General features: G+C 36.8%; 5 protein-coding genes and 1 long non-coding RNA gene across 6 annotated transcripts in view; 3 read left to right on the top strand and 3 right to left on the bottom strand.

Annotated features, from left to right (window-relative positions):
- LOC109582171 (uncharacterized) overlaps positions 1-9,766 on the top strand; it is a 14,526-nt gene extending 4,760 nt beyond the window's left edge. The window contains exons 2-3 of the long non-coding RNA XR_002184950.1: positions 1,885-1,886; positions 9,757-9,766. This is a non-coding gene — a long non-coding RNA (uncharacterized LOC109582171). The remainder of the gene's footprint in view (positions 1-1,884; positions 1,887-9,756) is intronic.
- Positions 68-5,754, bottom strand: LOC105312854 (protein AAR2 homolog). Its single transcript, XM_019996818.1, has 4 exons — positions 5,517-5,754; positions 4,886-4,955; positions 4,744-4,828; positions 68-175 (listed from the first exon to the last, which is right to left on the bottom strand). The coding sequence occupies exons 1-4, from the start codon at positions 5,681-5,683 to the stop codon at positions 72-74; spliced, it is 426 nt and encodes a 141-aa protein (XP_019852377.1). The 5' UTR covers positions 5,684-5,754; the 3' UTR covers positions 68-71.
- On the bottom strand, positions 5,796-6,814 carry LOC109582169 (uncharacterized). The gene is made up of 3 exons (XM_019996816.1): positions 6,596-6,814; positions 6,245-6,442; positions 5,796-6,160 (listed from the first exon to the last, which is right to left on the bottom strand). Exons 1-3 carry the CDS (start codon positions 6,746-6,748, stop codon positions 5,870-5,872), a joined length of 642 nt encoding a protein of 213 aa, XP_019852375.1. The 5' UTR covers positions 6,749-6,814; the 3' UTR covers positions 5,796-5,869.
- LOC100636327 (protein scribble homolog) lies at positions 8,938-21,722 on the bottom strand. Its single transcript, XM_019996813.1, has 35 exons — positions 21,323-21,722; positions 20,203-20,320; positions 20,080-20,158; positions 19,933-20,022; positions 19,786-19,842; positions 19,673-19,736; positions 19,550-19,624; positions 19,353-19,497; positions 19,233-19,305; positions 18,950-19,079; positions 18,709-18,891; positions 18,549-18,657; positions 18,243-18,391; positions 18,093-18,197; positions 17,935-18,015; positions 17,836-17,872; positions 17,568-17,746; positions 17,039-17,137; positions 16,774-16,854; positions 15,738-16,260; positions 15,540-15,679; positions 15,038-15,148; positions 14,811-14,990; positions 14,272-14,388; positions 13,116-13,299; positions 12,972-13,051; positions 12,609-12,839; positions 12,523-12,552; positions 12,187-12,237; positions 12,083-12,121; positions 11,977-12,024; positions 11,651-11,885; positions 11,239-11,475; positions 10,303-10,370; positions 8,938-9,445 (listed from the first exon to the last, which is right to left on the bottom strand). Exons 1-35 carry the CDS (start codon positions 21,479-21,481, stop codon positions 9,047-9,049), a joined length of 4,686 nt encoding a protein of 1,561 aa, XP_019852372.1. The 5' UTR covers positions 21,482-21,722; the 3' UTR covers positions 8,938-9,046.
- A 100-nt stretch (positions 21,723-21,822) lies between these two features.
- On the top strand, positions 21,823-22,685 carry LOC100638343 (cytochrome b-c1 complex subunit 7-like). Its single transcript, XM_003386775.3, has 3 exons — positions 21,823-21,956; positions 22,029-22,201; positions 22,501-22,685. The coding sequence occupies exons 1-3, from the start codon at positions 21,860-21,862 to the stop codon at positions 22,576-22,578; spliced, it is 348 nt and encodes a 115-aa protein (XP_003386823.1). The 5' UTR covers positions 21,823-21,859; the 3' UTR covers positions 22,579-22,685.
- A 23-nt stretch (positions 22,686-22,708) lies between these two features.
- On the top strand, positions 22,709-24,238 carry LOC109582162 (probable inactive purple acid phosphatase 2; the record flags this gene model as incomplete). Its single annotated transcript, XM_019996798.1, has 1 exon — positions 22,709-24,238. A coding segment is annotated over exon 1 (1,530 nt), but the record flags the coding sequence as incomplete, so codon positions are not given.

Below are 24,238 nucleotides of genomic sequence, written 5' to 3'. Positions count from 1 at the left end.
TCCCTCCCTCCCTCCCTCCCTCCCTCCCTCCCTCCCTCTCTCTCTCTCCTTCTCTCTCCCTCCCTCTCTCTCTACCTCTCAACAAGAGAAGGTGTGATATAGTTGGTAAGGGCCAGCCATTTCTTTAAATGCTCGTAAGGATATGGACCAAGACAATTATCCATTTCATATAAATCTGCAAAAAATGAAAGCACAAAAAGAGAAAGGGAATAAAAGACACAGATAAGAAAAGAAAGATAAGGTAAGAAAACTCCCAAGCAATCACTCATGGAAATATCAAATTAAACTCATTTACAAGACGTCAACAAAATACACAAACAAGTCAACAAAAGGACATTGTCAATTAGATACAATATCTACACGTGTCACATGTTCACGGGAGAAGCACTACAATAAGGGGGAGGCACAGGAAGAGAGCTTTTAACATAATAGGACACATTTGTTAATTAAGTTGATGTACTGTTGGCACAATTATCTTCATAATTTACCAACAAAGTGAAGAAGGTGATGAGATGGGAAAAGCCAAATAAAATTTTAATAAAAACAATTATAACAACTGGAATTAGCTAAAACTTTCCAAGGACATCAATAAGTTCGGAGCCATTTAAAAAACCATAGGCTATACAATAGTCCATGGTTTCATTCGAAAGTTTACTACTTTTTAAAATGGTCATAACTTGAAAAATTTCAGTCAGAATCACTTCAAACTTTTTACATAGCATAAGGACATCAATATACATCAGAAAATGTAATAAAAATTGGGGGTGATTTTGGAGCCATTTTTTGGGAAAAACCATGGGCTATAGCCTTGGGTATTTTTCAAAATTTGCTAGTTTTTAAAAAGTGCGCGTAACTCCAAAATTTGAGCTCGAAATCGTCTCAAACTTTCTACATAGCATAAGGACATCAATATGTATCAGAAAATTTAATAAAAATTTGGGGTGATTTCGGAGCCATTTTTCAGAAAAAACCATGGGCTATAGCCTTGAGTATTTTTCGAAATTTGCTAGTTTTTAAAAAGTGCTCATAACTCCAGAATTTGAGCTCGAAATCATCTCAAACTTTCTACACAGCATAAGGACATCAATATGTATCACAAAATTGAATAAAAATTTGGGGTGATTTTGGAGCCAATTTTTGGGAAAAACCATGGGCTATAGCCTTGGGTGTTTTTCCAAATTTGCTGGTTTTAAAAAGTGCCCATAACTCTAGAAATTGAGCTCGGAATTGGTTCAAACTTTCTACACAGCATAGGGACATCAATATGTATCAGAAAATGTAATAAAAATTGGGGGTGATTTTGGAGCCATTTAAAAAAAACCATGTTTTTTTTAATTTGCTACGTTTCAAAAATGATTATAACTTGAAAAATTTAAGCTGTGATCTTTCTATATAAAATTGTTAAATCAAATGCCTAAATGCATAACAGGTATATAACTCTAGACTCTGTTTTTACTAGACTTACTACACTCTGCAGTAATTGTAAATACCACTCTAATATCAATAGGAATTAAATTACTAAACAAGGGGTTTACTGTTACAGCAAGTGTAACAAACGCCATACTTAACCTCATTAATCTTTATTTGTTGCAAAAAGGGAAAGGAGACAAATTATTTAGATCCGCCGGGAACAACAACATACTAGACAATTTTAAAATTAGGTTTCAGTAACAACATGTATACATACAAAAGCTAATTGTATAATGAAAGCAATGCATACACAGACAATATTAAATTAAAATAGATACATTTCTATTAATCAAACAAAGTCCTAGTACTGTATAAGGATACCATACTAACGGGTTATTAAACGTAGGCGCTTATGCAGAAAATGACAGAAAAACGGGCACTTAATAATGACTCAGCGCTTAATAAATACAGTAGGCGTGGTTTACAATAATAATTAATTAATCACTTTACTGGCTTTACAATGGCGGGTGGTGAAAAATACTCTTTTGTCAGTCTGGTTTGTGGCCACCACGCTTATAAAAAGTGTCTGGACTCCTACTGCTTTAACTCCTACTGCTTGGACTCCTACTGTTTTGTACTGCACTTAACAAACCCATGCTAAGAGCTACATTGAGCTAGGCACCTAATAAGAACTAGGCACTTAACAACGAAGGGCACTTAATAACCTGTTAGTACGGTAATGGAAAACAGTGACCTGATCCATTAACAAAAATGTACAAGAAGTTAGGACAGTCCTTTTTGGAGTGCTGGCTGCTACGCATAAGCAAAGAGCTCCATTTTCATAAATTTTCTCATACATTTACATCTTATTTTGTGTAAAAACTTTGAGCTGATTCCGTTAAAAATTTTTCTGAATTTTTAAGCTTACTCAAAAATTTGGTCTGTGGCCGAATTTTATCAAAAATGACTCTGAAAGAATTCTCCATTTTTATAATTTTTTCTGATACATATGCATGTTTTTATGCTGTGTAGAAAAATTTAAGCTACATTGTAATTTCAATCAAAATTGAATTTTTATGAATTTTTATGAATTTTTAAAGCATATGTGCATACTGTTCAAGTGCTGTAACTTCTCATTACTGTAGGACACCTTTTTTTTGAGGGCTGTAAATTTTGCAAATTGGCCTAAAAATCTATTTTGCGGATTTAATTTTTGTAAATTTATGCCATCTGCCATCTTGTACCATGATAATTTGATTTTTGCGGAAGTGATTTTTTGTGAATCTTCAAAAAATTGCAAAATCAAAGAAATTTACAGCCCTCGAAACAAGGCACCCCACGGTATAAAATTTGCATGCACTAGTCTAGCAAAATCTATAAATCACCTCAAACTTTCTACACAGCATATGTACATCAATATGTATCAGAAAATTTAATAAAAATTTGGGGTGATTTCAGAGCCATTTTTCGGAAAAAAACCATGGGCTATAGCCTTGGGTGTTTTTCGAAATTTGCTAGTTTTTTGAAATTGAGCTCGGAATTGGTTCAAACTTTCTACACAGCATAGGAACATCAATCAAAAAATGTAATAAAAATTGTGGGTGATTTTAGAGCCATTTTTGAAAGAAAACCATGTTTTTTAAAATTTGCTATGTTTCAAAAATGCATGGTTATAACTTGAAAAATTTAAGTTGTGATCTTTCTATATAAAATTGTTAAATTAAATGCCTAAATGCATAACAGGTATAACTCTAGACTCTGTTTTTACTAGACTTACTACATTCTGAAGTAATTGTAAATACCACTCCAATATCAATAGGAATTAAATTACTAAACAAGGGACTTACTGTTACAGCAAGTGTAACAAACGCCATACTTAAACTCATTAATCTTTATTTGTTGCAAAAAGGGAAGGGAAACAAATTATTTATATCCGCCAGGAACAACAACATACTAGACAATTTAAGAATTAGGTTTCAGTAACAACATGTATATATACAAAAGCTAGCTGATTATGTAATGAAAGTAATTAATGCATACACAAACGATATTAAATTAAAATAGGTACATTTCTACTAATCAAACAAAGTCCTAGTACTGTATAAGGATACCATAGTACTAACAGGTTATTAGGTGTAGGCGCTTATGCAGAAAATGACAGAAAAATGAGTGCTTAATAATGACTCAGCGCTTAATAAATACAGTAGGTGTGGTTTACAATAATAATTAATTAATCACTTTACTGGCTTTACAATGGCGGGTGGTGAAGAATACTCTTTTGTCAGTCTGGTTTGTGGCCACCACGCTTATAAAAAGTGTCTGGACTCCTACTGCTTTAACTCCTACTGCTTGGACTCCTACTGTTTTGTACTGCGCTTAACAAACCCATGCTAAGAGCTGCATTGAGCTAGGCACCTAATAAGAACTAGGCACTTAACAACGAAGGGCACTTAATAACCTGTAGTACGGTAATGAAAGACAGTGACCTGATCCATTAACAAAAATGTACAAGAAGTTAGGGCAGTCCTTTTTGAGTGCTGGCTGCTACACATGAGCAATGAGCTCCATTTTCATTATTGTCTGATATATTTACATCTTATTCTGTGTAAAAAATTTGAGCTGATTCCGTTAAAAATTTTTCTGAATTTTTTAAGCTTACTCAAAAATTTGGTCTGTGGCCAAATTTTCTCAAAAATGACTCCAAAAAAAATTCTCCATTTTTATAATTTTTTTTGATCATACACATGTATGTTCTTATGCTGCGTAAAAAAAATTAAGCTACATTGTAATTTCGATCAAAATTGAATTTTTATGAATTTTTAAAGCATATGTGCATACTTATCATGTGCTGTAGCTTTTTATTACCATAAGACGCCTTTTTTTAGGGCTGTAAATTTTGCAAATTGGCCTAAAAATCTATTTTGCGGATTTAATTTTTGTGAATTTATGCCTTGTACCATAATAATTTGATCTTTGCGGATCTTCAAAAAATTACGAAATCTGAGAAATTTACAGCCCTTGAAACAAGGCACCCTATGGTATAAAATTTGCATGCACTAGTCTAACAAAATCTATAAATTTGCTCTATAATACAAAAATTTATTTACCATAGATCACGAAATTAGTGTGGTAGGAAATTTTTGCGGTTTAAAATTGTGCTGTGACTTAATTTTTACTAAATAAGACTGTGTCGTGTATTATTGAATGTGGAATGTAATTATATGGGTAATCTAATTTTTTTTTGCGAAATTCTAATCCAGTAAAATTTAAATCACAGTAAAAATTTCCAGATAGACGGTATTTTCAACTCATGCAGAAATAAATATATTTTACTTTCTCTCAGTCTGTCTATCAGTAGTTGGTCAACATTTTCTTCTGTCAGTTCTTCATCTCTAGGATTCCATACTCGTACCAAAATCTGAGCACAAAAACAAACTATAATTTAAAAATATACATAAATATTATAAATGATGACCTCCTTCGGTTTGAAGAAATGAAAGAAGCTACAACGAGGCCCTGTCTCCCTTCCATCTTTACTAACTGAACTACAATATGATGCATGATTAAGCATCATTAATTACATGACAAAAATTAAAAATAATATTAAAATTAAACTTATAATTAAATTTAAAATTAGAGTACGTTAATATTAGTCTTGTCATGCCCCTTGCTGGGTGTGGCAAAACTAAGTAAATTAAATGCATACATAAAGAAAATGCATTCTACCGTATACGTTCAAATTTTCGAGGGTTCAAAATTTCGTGTTTTCAATGAAATTTGCTCAAAAGTTAATATTCATGTGAGCTAATTTTCGTGTTCTGGCCATAGTCTACATACAATAAAATGGCAATAGAGGTGGTTTAAATTTCGTGGATTTAAGGTGAGCACGAAAATAACGAAATTTAATACACCTCGAAAATTAAGACGCGTACGGTATGCTATTATAATGCATACATCCTGCAACAAGCTCCACCCACTGGAGCTCAGCCCCACCTACTGGAGCTTAGCCCCAGGCCCCATGCATGGGGGCGATTGGGCAGCTCAATCCATTATATGACTGGGTATTACTAAGTACTGGGGTTCCATACGCTATGTATAATACATGCCTGTAGTATATCATATGTAGTCCCGGGGGTATCATCTTAATCCCTTTGAATTTCGGCCCCACGTTCCATGAGTTGTAGTCTATACCAATCTCTGTTCCCTGAGGCACTTCAAGTAATATGAGGAAGCCTCCTTCGTGGAATAAACGGCTCGCAGTCTCTCCTTCCATCTCACTGCTGATTTCACGGCTATTTTTTTAATTTTATTGCTTGGAGCCACACCCAAAGAATTCAGAAATGTAATAATTATTTATTGTTATTAAAGATTATTAATTATTAATTACTAATAAATCAAAGTGAGGTTGCATAATAAAGTTAATATTGATTGAGAGAATATTGATTGAGAGAAAGAGAGTTTAACATTTAGTGCTATCAGCTCCTGCATAAGTTAGATAATCCTGTCCACAGCGGCCTGGCCAGAGCTTTCCTTTGATGTACTCCAAAGCACTGGATCTAGTAAGATACTTCTTGTTGCTGAATAACTTGCAGTGTGACCACAAGCAAGGATCTATGTTATTGCCATCTGTCCGTTTTAAGTCTTTTATGACTTGAGATATTCTTTGCCTCTCATTGAGAAAATGTATGAAATAGAATAAATTTATCATTTCACTGATGGTGCACTCTTCCACACTGGTTGTTTCCATGATCTATGAAAAATAAAACAAATTTTTAGATTATACTATTATTGCACAGAATACATAATATAATAAATGTATGTTCTGCCAGCTTACCAAGTTGCATACTGACTCAATCGCTTTTAATGTTGTAGCTTTAAAGGATCTCAAAAGGTTTTTTCTACCAGTCTGGGCGCTCCCGTTATATTGAAGGGCAGAAAGTTTCTCTTCTAGTAGCACCAGTGGAAGAATTTTATTCAACGTCTCACGAATTTTTTTATCCTTTAGATTGTATTGATCTCTTAAACCTTTGTTCTAAAAATGAATTTTAAAATGTTCAAGTTTGAAGATGTAGAACTCATAGTATATATACATTCTTCTAGCAATTCTCTCATGCAGATACAATAGTGTAATATTTGTGCATACATGAACCCATTTATAAAGCATGCATGCAGTTTTAGTACTTACATAGACTGTTCTTGACAAATCGAGACCTCTTAAAATTTCCTTTAATAGATTTTCCTCGTTTGAATCTGCATTTCTCTTCAGGACTGCTCCATCAGATTGACCCATCATTGCAATGCACAGCAAAAGTAATGAGAGAGTAGAAACAGGATTCATGGTCACCGTAACTTGTTGAAATAAAGTCGTATCAGAGAACAATTGAAGACTTGTGGAATATTAAGCTCAAAATACTATATAAGTAGTCAACTCAACTTCATATGATTCTCAGTTTTAGTACCTGCTCTTTTATAACAACTCAAATTGAAACTATCAGCTAAGCTCATTCCCATACAGGAAGCATATTAAAGCCTGCTGAAAGCACATTTATGCTTCATTTGAATTAATGAATGCAAATCAGAACTGTCCTATAATGCATGCCATATAACACAGGAAAGGGCCTTTCCCTTCAGGCAATTAAGCTTTGCATATGTTAAAGTAGCAATGAGATCAACTAAACATAGGCGGCTGCAGGCCCAGGCAAGTCCAGGCTTTGCCTGGGTAGCTAGCTAGCTACACAGCCAAGAGTTTGTGATTGAATCATGAATTATGTCAGCCCTGATCCGACCTAATGCATCCTGAATCATGGATGTTGGGCAGCTCATATGGCAATGAGCCTAGGTTGATCTATCAGCCTTCATACAATCATGTTGGAATTCAAGCTGGTTCAGCCAGAGCAACATGCAGGCATGATTCAGTAATGATACCTGTCAGACTGTATCAATACTGTAATCAGGCTCGATTCATTGATTTTGGGCAGTGTTTTGTATCATATACATGCTAACTCTTGGCTGTGTAGCTTTAATCCAAAAAGGTGTGTTTTGTTATTATTAGGAGTGAGAATTCATTTTTTATAACCACAACTTTATACACAGTATCAGTTCATCTTTACAGTTATTTTAGTGTGGTAACTGCTTCAATTGGTTTGTGTCAGTTACTTTCAGTCATTCAATTAATTGACCACACCCCCAATTGTTATGAATAATTAATGAGCCTGGAAAATTAAAAATTCTGCCACCTATGGCAGTAAAATCACTAAAATCTAAATCATATTACAATTAATTCACTGCTAATTACCTTAATTTTGATATTATATTACAATCATGATGCATCACTTTTTTCTCCAGTCCAAAAACAAAAGCATGACTGTGGTGCTTTCAATATTAAACTGTGTGTGGAATATCTTTGATCATATTAACTGTTATGGCTTTGGGTTATCGTGTAGTTGATGTATGTTTACTTTCACTGCTTCACATACTTTGAAGCTTTATACAAGCAGCTCTGACACTATAATTATATTAAGCGACGACACTATCTACAGCAAGGAATACATTACAAAGCACTACTGTACTGTAGTAAGGTTATTTAATTATTGTGTTAGATTACAATAGAAGGGAAACTGTACTTGTATATTATACGAATTGTACTTGGAAGTGGAGATGTCAACAATCACGGGACATATATATATACACGGGTATCAAATTACATTAAAGTATCACGTTACGTTATATAGTATCTGGGGGAATTATAATTAGAATCAAATACGACACAAGTTTGAAACTGCCAAATAAAAACTGAACAAACATCAGAGCCAACACGTTTAATTTCTTTCCCCCGTCAGTTGATAAGCGAGGTAGATCATCAATTTGACAGCCAGAAGGAACTCTCCCTCGCCCAACTCCTCTTCATTATTGCATGCCTAATCTGATATCATAACACATTAACAATGATAGCACATGATTAATAGCTGACCCCCAAAAGAGTGGGATTGCAATAGCTGTGATCAATAATAATTTATTCCGCTCAATTAGTTTTAGCAAATATCAGAGTGGGACAAGAGCGATGACCGCATGAATTTATTCTGCTCAATTAACTAGCAGCAAGTTCCACAGAGTGAGATACAATTTTTTTTGTTGCTATGGAAGAAGCATTTCCCCTTTCTCTCTCGCAGGCCTTTTATATCACTGAAATCTCTTAGGAATAGGGAATTTCAGCTTAAAACAAGCTATAACATAATTATGTACAAGGTGTACTATTGCATTTGACTGTTGGGCAATAGAGTGCCTCCGTTAAAAATAACAAATTAATAACTGTAATAATGACAACAGAAAATAGTATGTCATTCTTTGAAATTGATTGTTGAATAATAGCAAATAATAATAATAATAATAATAATAACCAATATATAGACTTTGAATTACTGTATTTTTATTTTACGAATAATAATAATAATAATAATAAATTAATTACACATTTCAAATCTCGCTCTCTTTCTCTCTCTTGTTCACTCTCGTTCGCTCGCTCTATCATTTGTCATGTAAAAGGTTTAAAAAAGAAAGGTGTGGACAGAAAACATATACTAACATTGAATAAAAAAAGAATCACAATGTTTTGAAGCAATAACAACAACAATAACAATCACGAAGCAGTGGGAGGAGTCTGGAGACCTAAAGCCCGCTCTATCTCTTCATCCATTTCTCTCCTGAGCCTCTCTCTCAGCTCCCTCCTTCTCTTCTGTTCTTCACTCGTTGCTGGAGGTAGCTGAGACACATCAACACTTGGGCCGCTTGGTAGAGCGTCCAGGGCTTGCATGACGTAAGGGTTCTTTGAAAGTTCTTCGTCAATCGATAAAGGTTTCTTGGAAGGCTCTTGATCGTCGGGAATAGGAGAGAAACCAGGGTCTTCCCCAATCTCCAATTTCTCTTCTTCTATTTGCATTTCGGCCCCAATGGGAGGAGAGAGTGGGCTTAGAGTGAGTGGAGGATCTGAAGCTGCAGAAGAAGATTTAATGTCCCTTTCTGTGTCCTGGCCTTGAGCCTGTGAGAGGGAGGAGGTAGTAGGAACATTGTCAGACATTGTAAAATAAAGGAAACAATTTATAACAGAGCAACAAATATAGCAGTTACACCTTCTTTTACAATCAGAACATGTGCTAAACTGCTAAATCTAATCTTTTATCTTATCAAAATCAATCAGAGATGATGTCATCATGTACAATGTAGTAGTATTATAGTTATGAATAATAATAATAATAATAATAATAATAATAATAATAATAATAACAAAAGCTATAACAGTTGCAATAATTTGATGCAATTATCAAATTGTTAGACACACTAAATTATCAGACACTGATAAAACTGATAAAATTAATGATCTAACGTGCTATTACAGTATCACCCACTCAATCGACCCCCTGCCAGACACACACACACAATATACATTTACATATATGTATTGTATATATATATACATGTATATCCTATATAATCTCATTGCATCACAACCACAGCTACTTACAAAAATTAATGGAATCTTCCTGTTAGAATGCAATCACTAATTGCATCACATGTTATAAAAATTAATATACCGATGATAACAATAATAAAATTATCATTAGATAATGCTAATGATAACAATTAGCGACACACGAAGCAAACATGGGAAGTGGCAGCTACTATGACAATACTACTTGGCTAGCAAGGAATCCATCATTCCAGCTAAATAGTCACACATCCATGTATGACCTAACGTGATTAAAATATGAAAGAACATGCTATGAAATCAAATGTTACACATGTGTAGTACATGCTACACTAGCTCCCGATTGTATTCAAATTACATGTACTTGTGTTACACAATATAACTGACACAGACACACGTGTGGGACTTACGTTGTCTTCCTCTCTTCCACTGTATTCCTTTGGTAATGATAGCAACTCCTGATTCTCTTTATTAATAGCTATGGGTTAAGGAATAAAAGAGAAACATTTAAAAACAAGGAACAGAGCACAATGAGTGATTGAGCAATGGGAAACAGGTGACAGAGAAAGAGAGAGAGATGATCACACAGATGCACATGTCCATGCACATGCATTTTATTGAAAGGATAAACATCTATTAGCTAACTTTATTAACTATTTTTGGCAATAAAGTTATATACACACAGCAGTAGAGCAGGATACAATAATCCTTTAGCAAGGAAATGTATGCTATGCATTCAGATCAAATTAGATTACTTTTAGGATTTCAGTCACGTGGGCCCTCGATTAATATTGGTTAAATGATAGTTCGATAATAAAATCAAGCCTTCAAGAAGGGGGGCAAGCTAAACCAAGGAGAAGGAAGCCAAACGGTCCCCTCAAGAAAGAAATCATGACCACAGAACTGCCTAGAGCTACATTTGTATTATCATACAAGGGATAGCATTCTTGGCATGCAATTTTGTGGTTAATTTGTTTCCACAAGTACACCAGAAGGCAACAAGTCAGAAATAGTTAGTGTAACCACAAAGTATTATGCAATAGCCAATAATGCTGGTATAGTGTGTTAGTGCATTATAGCCAGTCTTAAGCCTGGTCCAGTCATTTGCCATTTGCCACAAAAATCCAACGCAAATTTACATGTAATTTTGGCAAAAAGTTAAATTTGGCAACTTTTGTCAACTTCAAAAATTTTATTTAATCTTGGCCAACTTTCACGTCAACTTCAAAGCGTTTTCACTTCAAAGGTCAGATCGCCCATGCACTTTTGACCATTTTGTTCAATGTAAACCTACACGTACATGTACATGTACATGTAGCTTAAAGGGTTTAAAACCAATCCCTCACTTGTGTCACTTGGTGAGTTTCTGAGGATATAAGAGGCAGAGGACCACTTTGAATGAACAGGGGACAGTGAGAGGGACCGAGGCGAGTGTATGCCCGGGGCCCAGGACCGCCTGTTGTCGCCTTTTCTCAACATCTCCTCTTGATTTAGTTTGGTCTGGTAGAGGGCAACCCTCTCTCTGAACGGAAGCTTTTCGGGAGACACGAGTGCAATGGGTTTTGGTGGAGTGGGTGGAGCTTCTGCAATAATAAAATGAATAGTTTTAAAAATAAAGTACATGTACAAGTGTCATAGCAAAATTATATTAAGGAATCTTTACAAATCAAAGCTAGTCAGTGATAACATATAAATACATGTACATGACTAATAATGACACATACAGTGTGCATGTTTAACAAAACAATTTAGTAATACCTTTAGATCTTTTGGTTTTATGGACATGGACTCCTTGAGCACTCTGTGGTCTGACTGGACTAGCAACAACATCCTCTGAAGGAGGAGGAGTTGAAGCACTGAACGATCTCTGCTTCTCAACTTCTTGTCGTACAGAATCAGAGTCAATGATTACCCACTCCTCCTCCTCCTCTTCATCCCCCTCCTCTGTCTCTGTCTCCTTAGTTTTGTCATCAGATACTTTCGTAGATTCATTCTAAACAAAGAGAGAGAAAGAGGGAGAGACAAGGAAAAGAAGTAATAGACAAAAAGATATAAATATAAACGTAAGTGATGTTCTTTCGTACAATTTCTTCATCTTCAAGAAAGACTTCGTTAATAAATGACTGAAGCTCCTAATAAGAATTCAACAATATACATAAAATGATTAGTTGATTAATGTAAGAGTAGAACCTCTTGTTTCTCTTCTTGTCTTAATCTGGCCTGCTCAATCTAGAGGAGGGAGGAAGGGGGAGAAATATGCTTAGATGTGTGTCATTAAATCGTATAAAACATACGCTCTCTCTTCTTGAAGCATGTGATGAAGTGGATGAACCTTTTCTCACAGTCTAAAGAAAAAATATACCCATCATATTAATATATCATTTCAGAAAGTTCAAACTTTCTAGATTGCATAAGGACATCAATATGTATCAGAAAATGTAATATAAATCGGGGGGCAATTTCAGAGGCATTTTTCGGAATAAATCATGGGCTATAGTCCATGCTTTTTTTTTAATTTGCTAAGTTTAAAAAGTGTTTATAACTCAAAAGTTTTAGTTGAACTTTCAACATAGCATAGGACATCAATATGTATCAGAAAATGTACATGTAATATTATTTTAATACTGTACCTGTTCGAGCAACTTATCAGCTTCCCTTTCCTAAAGAAAGCACAATGATTATAAAAATAAAGCAAAAAAAACAACTAAACTCTTACCATGTCAACAACAGATTGTTCCAGTGCAGATATTGTTGAAGGAGGGTCTACTATCTCTGCTACCTTCTCCTCTCCTCTCTCCTCCTCTTCCCTATTCTCTTCTACCTCTTTAGCTACAGGAGTTGAGGTCTTGAATTGGACCAGTTGCTGGAGTATGGCATTGAGGTCTTCCATCCTCCCAGCCTCATCCACCAGTGCACCTGAAGTGGTACTGGAATGAGTCCTCTTATGCTAGGAACGAGAATGAAAATAAACAGAATGGGAACGGAAACAAATACAATGAGAATGGAAACATGGACAGGTATTAATGTGATGGTAAAAATAAAAAAGCTATTGTACATGTACATGTGTACTTCAACTTACAGTTCTTTGTTCTTTTCCCTCGTCGTTAAGGACATCAACACTTCCTGTCAATTTCCCAATTTGCAGCCTGGGCGGTAAATCTACACGTACATGTACAGATAGAGACGGTAATCACATGTCGATCACATGACATATGCCCCTTACGTTTAATAAAGTCGTCAAAGCAGTATCCATCACAGACTAGTAGCGTTGCTGTGTCTTTGATGTTCCTCAAGGACCGTACAGCCTCAACGTGACTAGCCCCCAGCAAAGAGAACCCGTTCACTTCCAGTATACGCTGGCCCACTCTGAGACGACCATCAGTTTCTGCAGCTTCACCTCTCGTGATCTGTAAGCAATAACAACAACAAGAATAATACGCCTACATGTCCAATGTACATGTACATGTACAAGTAATTATTATTTTTATTTTTATTTCTATCACTTATGCATCTACATGTACATGTACAATGTACATGTACATGTACACTCTTTATTTAATAATAATAATAATAATAATAATAATAATAATAATAATAATAACTAGAAGAATGTTGAACAGTTAAAGGGGCTCAGCCCACGAGCGACTCTATTGTTGTGCTGCATGACCTTCTTTGCTGCTAGAGAAGATTTTGGATAGCAGTTTAGTCTTATCTTGCTGACCGTTTATTGCAAATGAGCATAGACTTGCTTAGTTTCGCGTAGCCAGACTCCTCCCCTTTTTGACATTGGGGTCAAAAGGGGGATGGGTCTGGCTATGTGCATAGGCGGCGGCAGGATTGGAAAAGTAGTGGGGCAAAAATGGCGTGCGAAGCACACTGTGATTTTGACCACACCCACCTTTTTTGCACGTAATTTGGGCATATACTCAACACACGCATACAATATGATATACCATAAAAATACGCCTAAAAGGCTCCTATCTTATCTGTAAAGCTCTATTCAACCTGTAAAGTGCTAGTCCTGGTCCTCTTGGAAGGCTTGTTGACAAAGGAAAGCAGAAAAAGACTGTCTCTTGCTAGCTATGATAATTATTCATGACTAAAATGAGGTCATTAATTAAAATCTCATTTCCGGTCAAAATTTTTGGTCGGGCATTGCCCATCCATGCCCGACCCTGCCACTGCCTATGGCTATGTGAGACTAAGACTTCCTGATAGCTGCCATTTTATTTCATTGTGACCACACCTGCTTTCAATGAAAATTAGGCTATTTAACTTTAATAATAATAGTTAGACAACCTGCCCGTACATATACACGTAGGCTTTTTCTCGCCTTAGTGGGTTTCACCCAATAATAATAAATAATAATAGTTAGTTACTTTGGATATAAATATTCCTTCATCATCATGGTCCAGCGGATTACCGTGAGAAGTAGGAGCACCTCCTTTAATACTGATACCTAGCTTCCTGTTCTTACTCTTTATTATTGTAACCTCCTAAAACAACAACAACAATAACAATAAACAATAAAAACAACAGCAATAGACACTACTGCTTTTAAGGTCAAGTTTCTAAACGGATGTACTTTGAACCCCGTTTTTTGCTCCTATAGAATCTTATCAGGTTTCACACGTTTCCGTGTAAACAGAAGCAAAAACAGGCACAAAAACTATACGTTTCCGTGTAAACAGAAGCATAAAACAGGCACAAAAACTATACGGATTACATCCGTTTTGTTGCTGTGTAAACAGCACCTTAATCCATATTTTTTACATGTATTTGTACATGTACATGTACACTAGACTCACACCAATTCATTTCTTTAACAGTAATACAGTACATGTACTTCATATCGAAAGTATGAAACTCAAAACTCAAAACACAAGTACAAGTACATGTACATGTACAGTGTACGTACCATCATTCCCTTTGGTTGTGGTTCGTGTCTTATGCTTAGGTCAATAGGTCCTTCCTGTGATATCAGGCACTCCACAGCCTCAGAATGAGTCAGTCCATCCATATTGACCCCGTTGACTGATAATATCCGATCACCAAACCTCAGCTTACCAGTAGCAGCTGCAGCACCTCCCGGAGACACCTAGTCATGTGACAGTCAGATGACGGGGTGTGTGGAGTGTGGCTTACTTTCGATATGTAGACCCCTTGCTCGCCGGATCCGAATATTCGATTGACGTAGTCAGACCCCCCAATGATGTGCATGCCAATGTTAGTATGGCTTGTATCAAGAGACACAACCTTTAGAGAAATGGAGGGTAATAATTGAAATAATACTCAATGATATACATGTACATGTACGTGCACATGTTCATGTACAGTGTCGGCAGATTGCATGGCAGTTGGAATGAGTACCCACAAATATACATGTACATGTAAAACGTATCAAAATCCCTTCCCCATTTTGTTTTATATTCTGAACGTGCTTAACGATTGGCTAATAAATTGTCAATATAAAAATTGTCAATTACAAATTAGTAAACATACATGTACATGTACATGTACATGTACGTGTACATGTATACACATGTACATGTACATGCATCGCCAAATTCAACTCCAGCCAATATTTCTGGCTATATGGTACATGTTAAAAGTACATGTATACATGTACAGTACATGTACACTACACCTCTTCATTCTGGGATCTGTTGTTGTTATTAAGAGCAGGCGAGTCCAGTCCACTATCTGTGGATACAGTAACTACTACAGGGACTTCTCCCTCCTCTACCTCTCGTCTTAGCCTTTCCTCCTCTTCCTCCTTTCTTGCTTCTATTAAACAAATAATCATTGATAATAGTTTAATTAATTGCGGGCGTAGTTTCCTCACTTTCCATTTCCAGTGCTTCATCTCGGAGCGTTTGAACGATGTGACTATTAACGTAGTGATCTCCTCTGTCACTTCTTGTGTTCTCATTCTCATCCTCTCTGGCCTCTGTCTCTTCTCCTTTTCGTTCTTGTTGTTCATCATCCCCAAACAACATGTCGGCCAATTCGTTGATTTCCTTCTCTTCCTCATCTCCCTCTCCCTCCTCCTCTTCCTCCCTCTCGTCTGACTCAAGAAGAAGAGCCTCTCCCTCTCTATCGCTAGTGATGACTTCAGCCGAGATAACTCTCTCTGGGGTCACTCCTCTTTCATCTCCAGGGGTGGGTGTGGTCTCATCTCGATCGTGGGCGTGTGGCACGTCCCCATTAGCAAGAGAAGTTGAGAACTCTTCTTCGTCGAGGGGGGCATCGTCTGGTAATACTACAAGTACTTCACGAGAGACTTTTAGGAGGCAGCGTTTAGAGCTGTTTCTTAGAGTAGAGACTGCAAACATGTGGGTAGCATCAGTCATATCAACACCATTGACCTGTGGGAGGGAGAGGGAGAGAGAGAGGGAGAGAGAGAGAGAGGGAGAGAGAGAGAGAGGGAGAGAGAGAGAGGGAGAGAAAGAGGGAGAGGGAGAGAGAGAAAGAGAGGGGGGGAGAGGGAGAGAGAGAGAGAGGGAGAGACAGAGAATAAAGATTAAATCTCTTTCATAATACAATAATGAAAACATATATGTGCATGAGTACATGTACATCTAAATGTAAATAACTACTAACAGAAGACACAGGTACAATGTATGCATACATGTACATGTAAATTGTAAATGCACGTACAAATGTAAGTATATGAAGATGCAGACTGTACATGTAGGAAATGGAGGAACATAAAATGATTTAAATTTTTTGTTAAAAAACAATTGCACTCTCTCTGTTGAATCTGTTCCCTCATAAATGAACCCAATTCACATTGGATGTTCACGCTAGTCCTCACATATTGAGCTAACAAAAGCTCTACCAACTGACGGAACACAATAAGTTTAAATACTTTAACTTACTGAGATCAGTTTGTCTCCTAAACGAAGTCGGCCATCTTTCTCAGCAGGCCCACCTCTGATGATCCTGGTGATGAAAATACTCTAAAAACAGAGAATGAAATAATGTTAGATAATTATAATAACAACATAATGAATAAACATAATAAATAATCATAATAAATAATCATAATGATAAATAATCATAATAAATAAACAAAATAAATAAACATAATAAATAATAATAATAATAACGATTATTTTTATTATAATAGTTGTTATACTGTACCTCATCAACGTCTTCATAGGCAGGGGTGGATCCTTTCCCTCCTGCTATGCTGAATCCTAACCCAAACCTTGCATTGTCTTTGACTAGCTCAACAGTAACCTATTGAGAGGGGGAAACAGGTACATGTAAATGTAAATGTATATACATAAAATTAACACAAACTCCTTCAAACTGTAATGCAATTATGCCTCAGTAAAGCTACATGCATTAACATTATAAATGTATGGCATTTATAATGATAATAATAATAATAATAATACAGTATATACATGAACTTATGTGCGTCTGAGTTCAAAATTTATACATGTACATACGTGTACTACATGTACATGTACACAAATCAGTACAAGTACAAGTACATGTACATGTGTTGCATTATATCATGTAGATTTGTGCATAAAATTTTCGTTGCTTTAATTAAAAGTACACCGAATCACTTCATAATTGTACTTGGAGTAAAATTTTTTATCATTACTTGTACATGTACATGTGTATTGGATACAATTTCCCATTGCAAATTGGCCGTTACCTCTAGTGTCTGTAGTCTTGAGCGAGGCGGTAACTGGGTGAGGTCTTGGTCTGCGTTAGACTGTACTTCAGACTCTGTCTCTCTTGTCACCTCCTCCTCTTCCACTGCTCCTGGTATGTAACCCTCAGATAAATTCTGAACACCAAATGCCTTTAATAAAGAGCCAGCAGAAGACATGTCTGAATAAGACAAAGAGAGAGAGAGAGAGTGAGAGAGTGAGAGAGAGAGAGAGAATAATATTTCTTTTAATATAAAGATTTAGTCTTACCTTTTCTGAGTGGCTGCAACTCCTTCTCTTCAGTCGACTAATGATTAAGCATTAATATTAATATAATACATGCATACTTGTACATGTACATGTACTTACTCTGTCGGTAGCTGATGCAGTGAGAATTTCGGGTGGAGGACCAGCAACAGTTGGATCCACTGAATGTAGAGTCAAATCATCCTTAAAAATAATAATAACAATAGTAACGCATGTACGTTGCAAAATGAGAATAATTATAATAATAAAATTATCCTCACCATAGAGCCTTTCCTAAAGACAGTCGTGCGTGGTCTTGCGTCAAGTTTAGGTCTCTTGTGTTTGTTCTTTAGATCTTTACGAAACGGAGTCGGGAAACGAACAAACTACAACACAAAACATAAACAGGTTCCCTTCTCTCCCTCCCTCACCTTTCCTCCTCCATCCTCTCCAGAGGGGAGTCCGAGGGTACCTGGGTCAAAGGCCACAGCTAGTCTTGTGGACTTACGGACAGCAGCAGAACGTCTCCTCTGGGAGAAACCGCTCTCCTCACTCTCAGGATCACTGTTATCAATATAATCTGGGGAGAGAGAGAGGAGAAGAAAGAGAATTGTAAATTATGCTTATACTAAAATATACATGTACTGTACAAAGCATTGCTCTCCCCTCCCTCTCCCTCCCTCCCTCTCTCTCTCTCCCCCATTTCTCTCTCTATCTCCCCCCTCTCTCTCCCTCACCAAATTCAGATGTTTCTGGTCCCATCTGTGGAAAGAACTGACAAGTGAGAACCTTCCTGTCAGGATTATCTGGGTCAGGTTCTTGATGAAGGGATATCAATGGAAGAGGCTGAAAGAGAGAAAAAGCATATCACACAGTACAGACATTTTCTTTGACTACCTGGTTCCCTGATATCCAAAAGGCATCCAGCTGCAAGTTAGAGATGGAGAGAGGAAGGCAGTGGAGTCTATTCCCACAAACGTCCAGCACTCTCAGAGAAGAGAGCTCACCTAACTCCTCGGGAAGACTTCTCAGATCATTCTCTCTCGCCGAAAAAACATGCAAAGACTTGCACCGCCCGATCTACATGTATATGTACACAACGGACAAGTTGTCAAGGCAATGAGGTCATGTGACTTACGGTAGAGGGTATGTACATGACATGGTTCCTATCAATGTTGAGCATTTGGAGGGTGGGTATGTTAAAGAGGGTAGGAGGGATGCTCTCCAACATGTTCTCAAATAGAAAGATTTCAGTGGCCATTGGCAAACTACAACAAGAAATGAGAGAAATAAATATTTCATACACATGTACATGTAACAATGAATGTACATGTACATGAACAGTATATACATGTACATGTACTGTACATGTACATGTACTGTACATGTACATGTAATATCATTATTAATCATTAGCTTACTCTCCGATCGAATCAGGAAGATACACGAGATGATTTAGGTCAAGTTTAATTTGAACGAGACTTTTCATCAGTCCTACAAAACATAGGCAAATGTTAGACTCTGCCCACGACCACACCTACCAAAATTATCTGGAAGACACTCGATGCAGTTTTCCGAAGCGTGAAGATCGACAAGATTGACTAGGTTTGAGAAATGATTTGGGAATCTCTCCAGTTTGTTTTTCGTGACGTCGAGCACGTGTAGTTTGTGTAGGCGGGAAAGACTCTGTTGTCATGACGAGGTGCTCGTTAATTAGAGATAAAGTGACAGGGCTTACCTCTGGCAAGAGGGAGAGGCAGTTGCTGTCAAGCCATAGCTCATTTAAATCCTCCAGATAACCAAATGTAGGAGGCTGAGAACAAAAAATACATTTTGATTTTAATTCTACAAAAACTCTTACCAGTTCCTCAATTTCGTTATTCCCAAGATCAAGTCTCTGAAGTTTTAACATGTCACCAAGCGAACTATTTGTGGGTGGGGTTAGAATAAATGGGCATGGTTTAAAGGACTTACGGTGGTACTCTTCTCAAAACATTCTCCCTTGCCTCAAGGACAATGAGATTCCGTAAACTAGAGGGGAGAGAGAGAGAGAGAGAGAGAGAGAGAGAGAGAGAGAGTGATACTTGATATTGCATATATTACAACTTTAACACAATTTACTTTCCAATTTCCCTTGGCAAGGCTGGCAGTGCAACATCATTAATATACAAATGAGTCAAACTGCCAATGTTAGCCACACAATCTGGTATCCTACACGCATAAAAACAGAATGCGCAATAATACAAAAATATAAAGATTCAACAATACCTCAGTAATGGATTACAGCTGATATCAAGTATTGCCAGCGACCGACAGAACTGTATATTACTAGGTACCTCCTCCAAACCTAAAGTGGGCGGGTCAATGGGTGTGGCTACAGAGACAACTCACAGTTCTTGCTGATATCCAATTCGATCAATTTAGTGAAATTAGCAATCATCGGCGAGAGACGCATAATCTCATTCTCACAAAGTGTCAACTTCCTGAGGTTCGTCAGACGAAAAAATTTCTAAAAAAAAACAAAAGACATTGCAATTCTCCGATAGTTCCCGTGAATATTTACATTCCAAAGTTTCATTATCCTATTCCCAAATCACAATAATTTTAATGATAATTTCATTCCTATACTTTTGTTCCTATGCTTCCATTCCCATGCTCACATACATGTACACGGTGCACAACATCAGTGATTATTGGGCTTCAATGAATAACAGTATAAACTGTATGTACATCAACACCATTCAACAACTGTAGCATTCAATAATACAAACTTCAATGTATGCAACATGTGCATGAATGATGCGTGTACTAAGAAAAGACATATACATGTACTTGAAATGCTACTAGTATCAATCAATGCCCGATGTAATTAATTCTTAATTCAATAAAGTGAGAAATTTCATTTGATACATATTTCTGCCATTACAAAGGCATGTACTTAGAAAGCTGCTGATATCCAATCTCTATAACTCTCCTTCTCTCTCTCTCTCTCTCTCCTAGACCTAAACTTGATTAGTATTCACAAGATGTGAACTCAGACATACCACAATTAACCACATGTACATGTACACAAAATGAGAGAGAGAGACAGAGAGAGAGAGAGAGAGAGGAAAGAGAAAGAGGTAGGAGTCTCCTTAAATCAAAAATACATGCACACCCACTGTACATATGTTAAACTAGAGTTAACATTGGTTGTTATTAAAACAAACAAATGGCATGCAAATAAATCAATTAGCCAAAATATTATTGCATGTACATGTGCATCCGTACGTAATAACAAGTTAATTATTTTGCATTTATTCTTATTGACTGAACGCTAATTGATTACATTGCACCAATTATTACCAGCAAAGTATAAATGTGATTTTAGAACAGAAGTGCAACAAACAAAGGCACGACTTGAATCTACCAATATAAGCCAAATGAGTAGCTAATCAAATACAATTTGTGCCATTCAAATCAATCAGATTCGTATCATTTCGAATCAATGCAGCATTACTGTAATACGTACCGGCGGTAATTCCTGAATCATGTTGGAATCGATCATTAGGTCTTCAAGGGTATCCTCATAACGATAGATATCATCAGGAATCTCTTGTAACTGGCAGGAGCGACGATCGACATAATCAATCTGTCTGCTGCAATTGAGGCCCATACAAGCCTTTAACATCTTGTCACTGAGTGAAAGAGGAGAGAGAGAGGGGAGAGAGAAAAAGGAGGACGATTTTTAATGAGATTTATAGGCAATGAATGACAGTCTGAATGGCGGGAGAAGCTGTGATTGTCTTTGGTAGCAGAGATGACGGTCAGTGGAGAAGAGCAGAAGGAGAGAAGGGGTAGGAGAGAGTATTAAAGTCCTGTTCTCTATCGGAATGCTGTAGGAGGTGGTCAATGCATACCTTTGAGGGAGCGTGGGTGTTAATGCACGGACTAAATAAACTGACGTGCACGAATAATTAAAATGCACGGGCAATGTACGGAGAAAAAGCAAGCTTTAATGTATACGGTGTTATACTGATAGTGTGCGGATTTATCGAATACAAACAAAATGGCCGCCTCATCTAAATTACCAGTAGGGCTTGGAACAAGACTCTTGAATGCCATGTCCACCTGGTATAGGAATAACTCGGGCTATAGGAGGCTAGGTAACTTGATAAAAGTACCAATTGTACGTATAGCATCTTACTGTACTTAATATTGGCCACACCCACGAACAGGTCTTTTCAGAGACGATTTGGTTGATGCTGAGTACAATGAGAATGTTAAGGAGGCAGTGAGACGTCTACCGGAGGATGTCATGAATCTGAGGCAGTTCCGTATCAAGAGAGCACTGGATCTCTCAATGAAGCACTCCATATTACCAAGGGACCAATGGACGAAACCTGAAGAGGTATTATAATATTAGTATTATTATTATTATTATTATTATTATTATTATTAGTATTATTATAAAAGCAAAAACAAAGTATTAATAATATTAGAGAAATATTATTATTATTCTACCATGCGTAGTTGTAATTAACTAATTAGATTGCTTGATTTCTAAATAACTTGCTTTCACAAAGTTTCCCTGCAACTTAACTTTACAAGTGCCTAGAGTTTAATAAGTAGCCTGGGACGTTAATAATGACTGGAAATTTATTATTTTAGTATATTCATGTATTAAAGTACCTTCTTTCTCTCTCTTAGGACGTACAATATTTGACTCCTCTTATCGAGCAGGTCACTAAAGAGTTTTTAGAAAGAAAGGCTTGGGAAAGACGCTAGTACAGACACACACACTCACTCGAAATAATTATTAAAACAATAGTGCTGTAGATTTTCTTAGATGTAGATCATTATTTAAAAGTATGTTACCATTGATTAATGAAAAATTAATAAGAGGGGTTAACCCACCATGGCCATGAGGGTTGTAATGAGGATAATCAATTCTATGGACTACAAAGCAAAGATAGTGATGGCAGCTGTATTCCTTATTATAATCCTTGTCTGGTTCTTAAGTAGTCCTGATACTAATTTCACACAGCCTAGGGATCCAGTTCATGAAAAGTATCCCGGTATTTTTCACCCTGTTCCCTCCTACTTCTTAAAACTGACTCCAAATGGAGAAATCATTGACTCTAGTCTTCCAGGCTACCGTATTGTAGTAGAAGCTGAGCAACTCGTTCAAGATGTGACGGTTGATTCATTTGTTGAGCTCCAGGTCACCCCAACTCTTATTAATACTGCAGAAGAGGTCACTCTATCATGGACTAGTACTGTATCTCCCACTGATTGGATTGCCTTGTACTGTCCTGTCCACTCCAACATTAATAAATACATTGATTACATTCTTCCAAAGGATTTTCCTCAAAACTCTGCCCAATTGCAGCTTTACAACTTGCGGAGTGACTGCCAGTTTCGCTATTATAGCAACGAAACCAATAGAGTCAGACTAATAGCAAGAAGTAACATCATTAGTTTTAAAGGAGGAGACTGTGCGCCTCTTCATGGCCATCTAGCACTTACTGGTAATCCAAATGAAATGAGAGTACAATGGACATCTGGGACTAACAAGACATCCATTGTAGTTTATGGAACTGATCCGTATAAACTAGCCTTAAAATCAATAGGTGGATGTACAACATATAAAGCAGCAGACATGTGTGGTGAGCCTGCCCGTGCTGATATAAATTTCATACATCCAGGCTACTTTCATGATGTACTACTGACAGATCTTATACCCGATACATTATATTACTATCAATATGGGAGTACAGAGGCAATGAGTGATGTGCATTCATTTGTAGCCTCACCACACATTGGGGACCAAGGAACCTTTACTTTTCTTACTTACGGTGACATGGGTATTAGCACTGGCACTGGTTTACCTGCTGCTCAAGCAACAGCTCAATTAGCTTTGAGTGACATTAGAGACAATGGAGTAAGGTTCATCATACATCAAGGAGACCTGTCGTATGCAGTGGGATATTCTTACCTATGGGATGTATGGATGAACCTAATAGAGCCACTAGCTACTAGAGTCCCTTACATGATTGGCATTGGCAATCACGAACAGGATTACATGAGCGATAGAAAAGGTATCAGAGATCCCAGTGGAGATAAAACTGATGGTTTTCATCCTCCCTGGGGTAACTATGGGCACGATTCAGGTGGAGAATGTGGCGTGCCTGTATTGCATCGCTTTCACATGCCAGACAACGGTAACAAGATCTGGTGGTATTCTTTCAAATATGGAGCTGCACATTTTGTTTTCATGAGCACAGAGCATAATTTCACTGCTGGTACAAATCAGTACAAGTGGCTAGAGAGAGATATGAGATCAGTCGATCGTAGTGTGACCCCATGGCTAATATTTGTAGGCCATCGACCAATGTATACTAGCGAAATGTATCCGGAAGATCACAAGGTTGCTAATCACATTCAA

This window comes from Amphimedon queenslandica, unplaced genomic scaffold, assembly GCF_000090795.2.
Source record: "Amphimedon queenslandica unplaced genomic scaffold, v1.1 AMPQUscaffold_13398, whole genome shotgun sequence".
Classification (NCBI taxonomy): domain Eukaryota; kingdom Metazoa; phylum Porifera; class Demospongiae; order Haplosclerida; family Niphatidae; genus Amphimedon; species Amphimedon queenslandica.
Note: the sequence above shows the minus strand (reverse complement) of the source record. Positions and strands in the feature narration are given on the sequence as shown.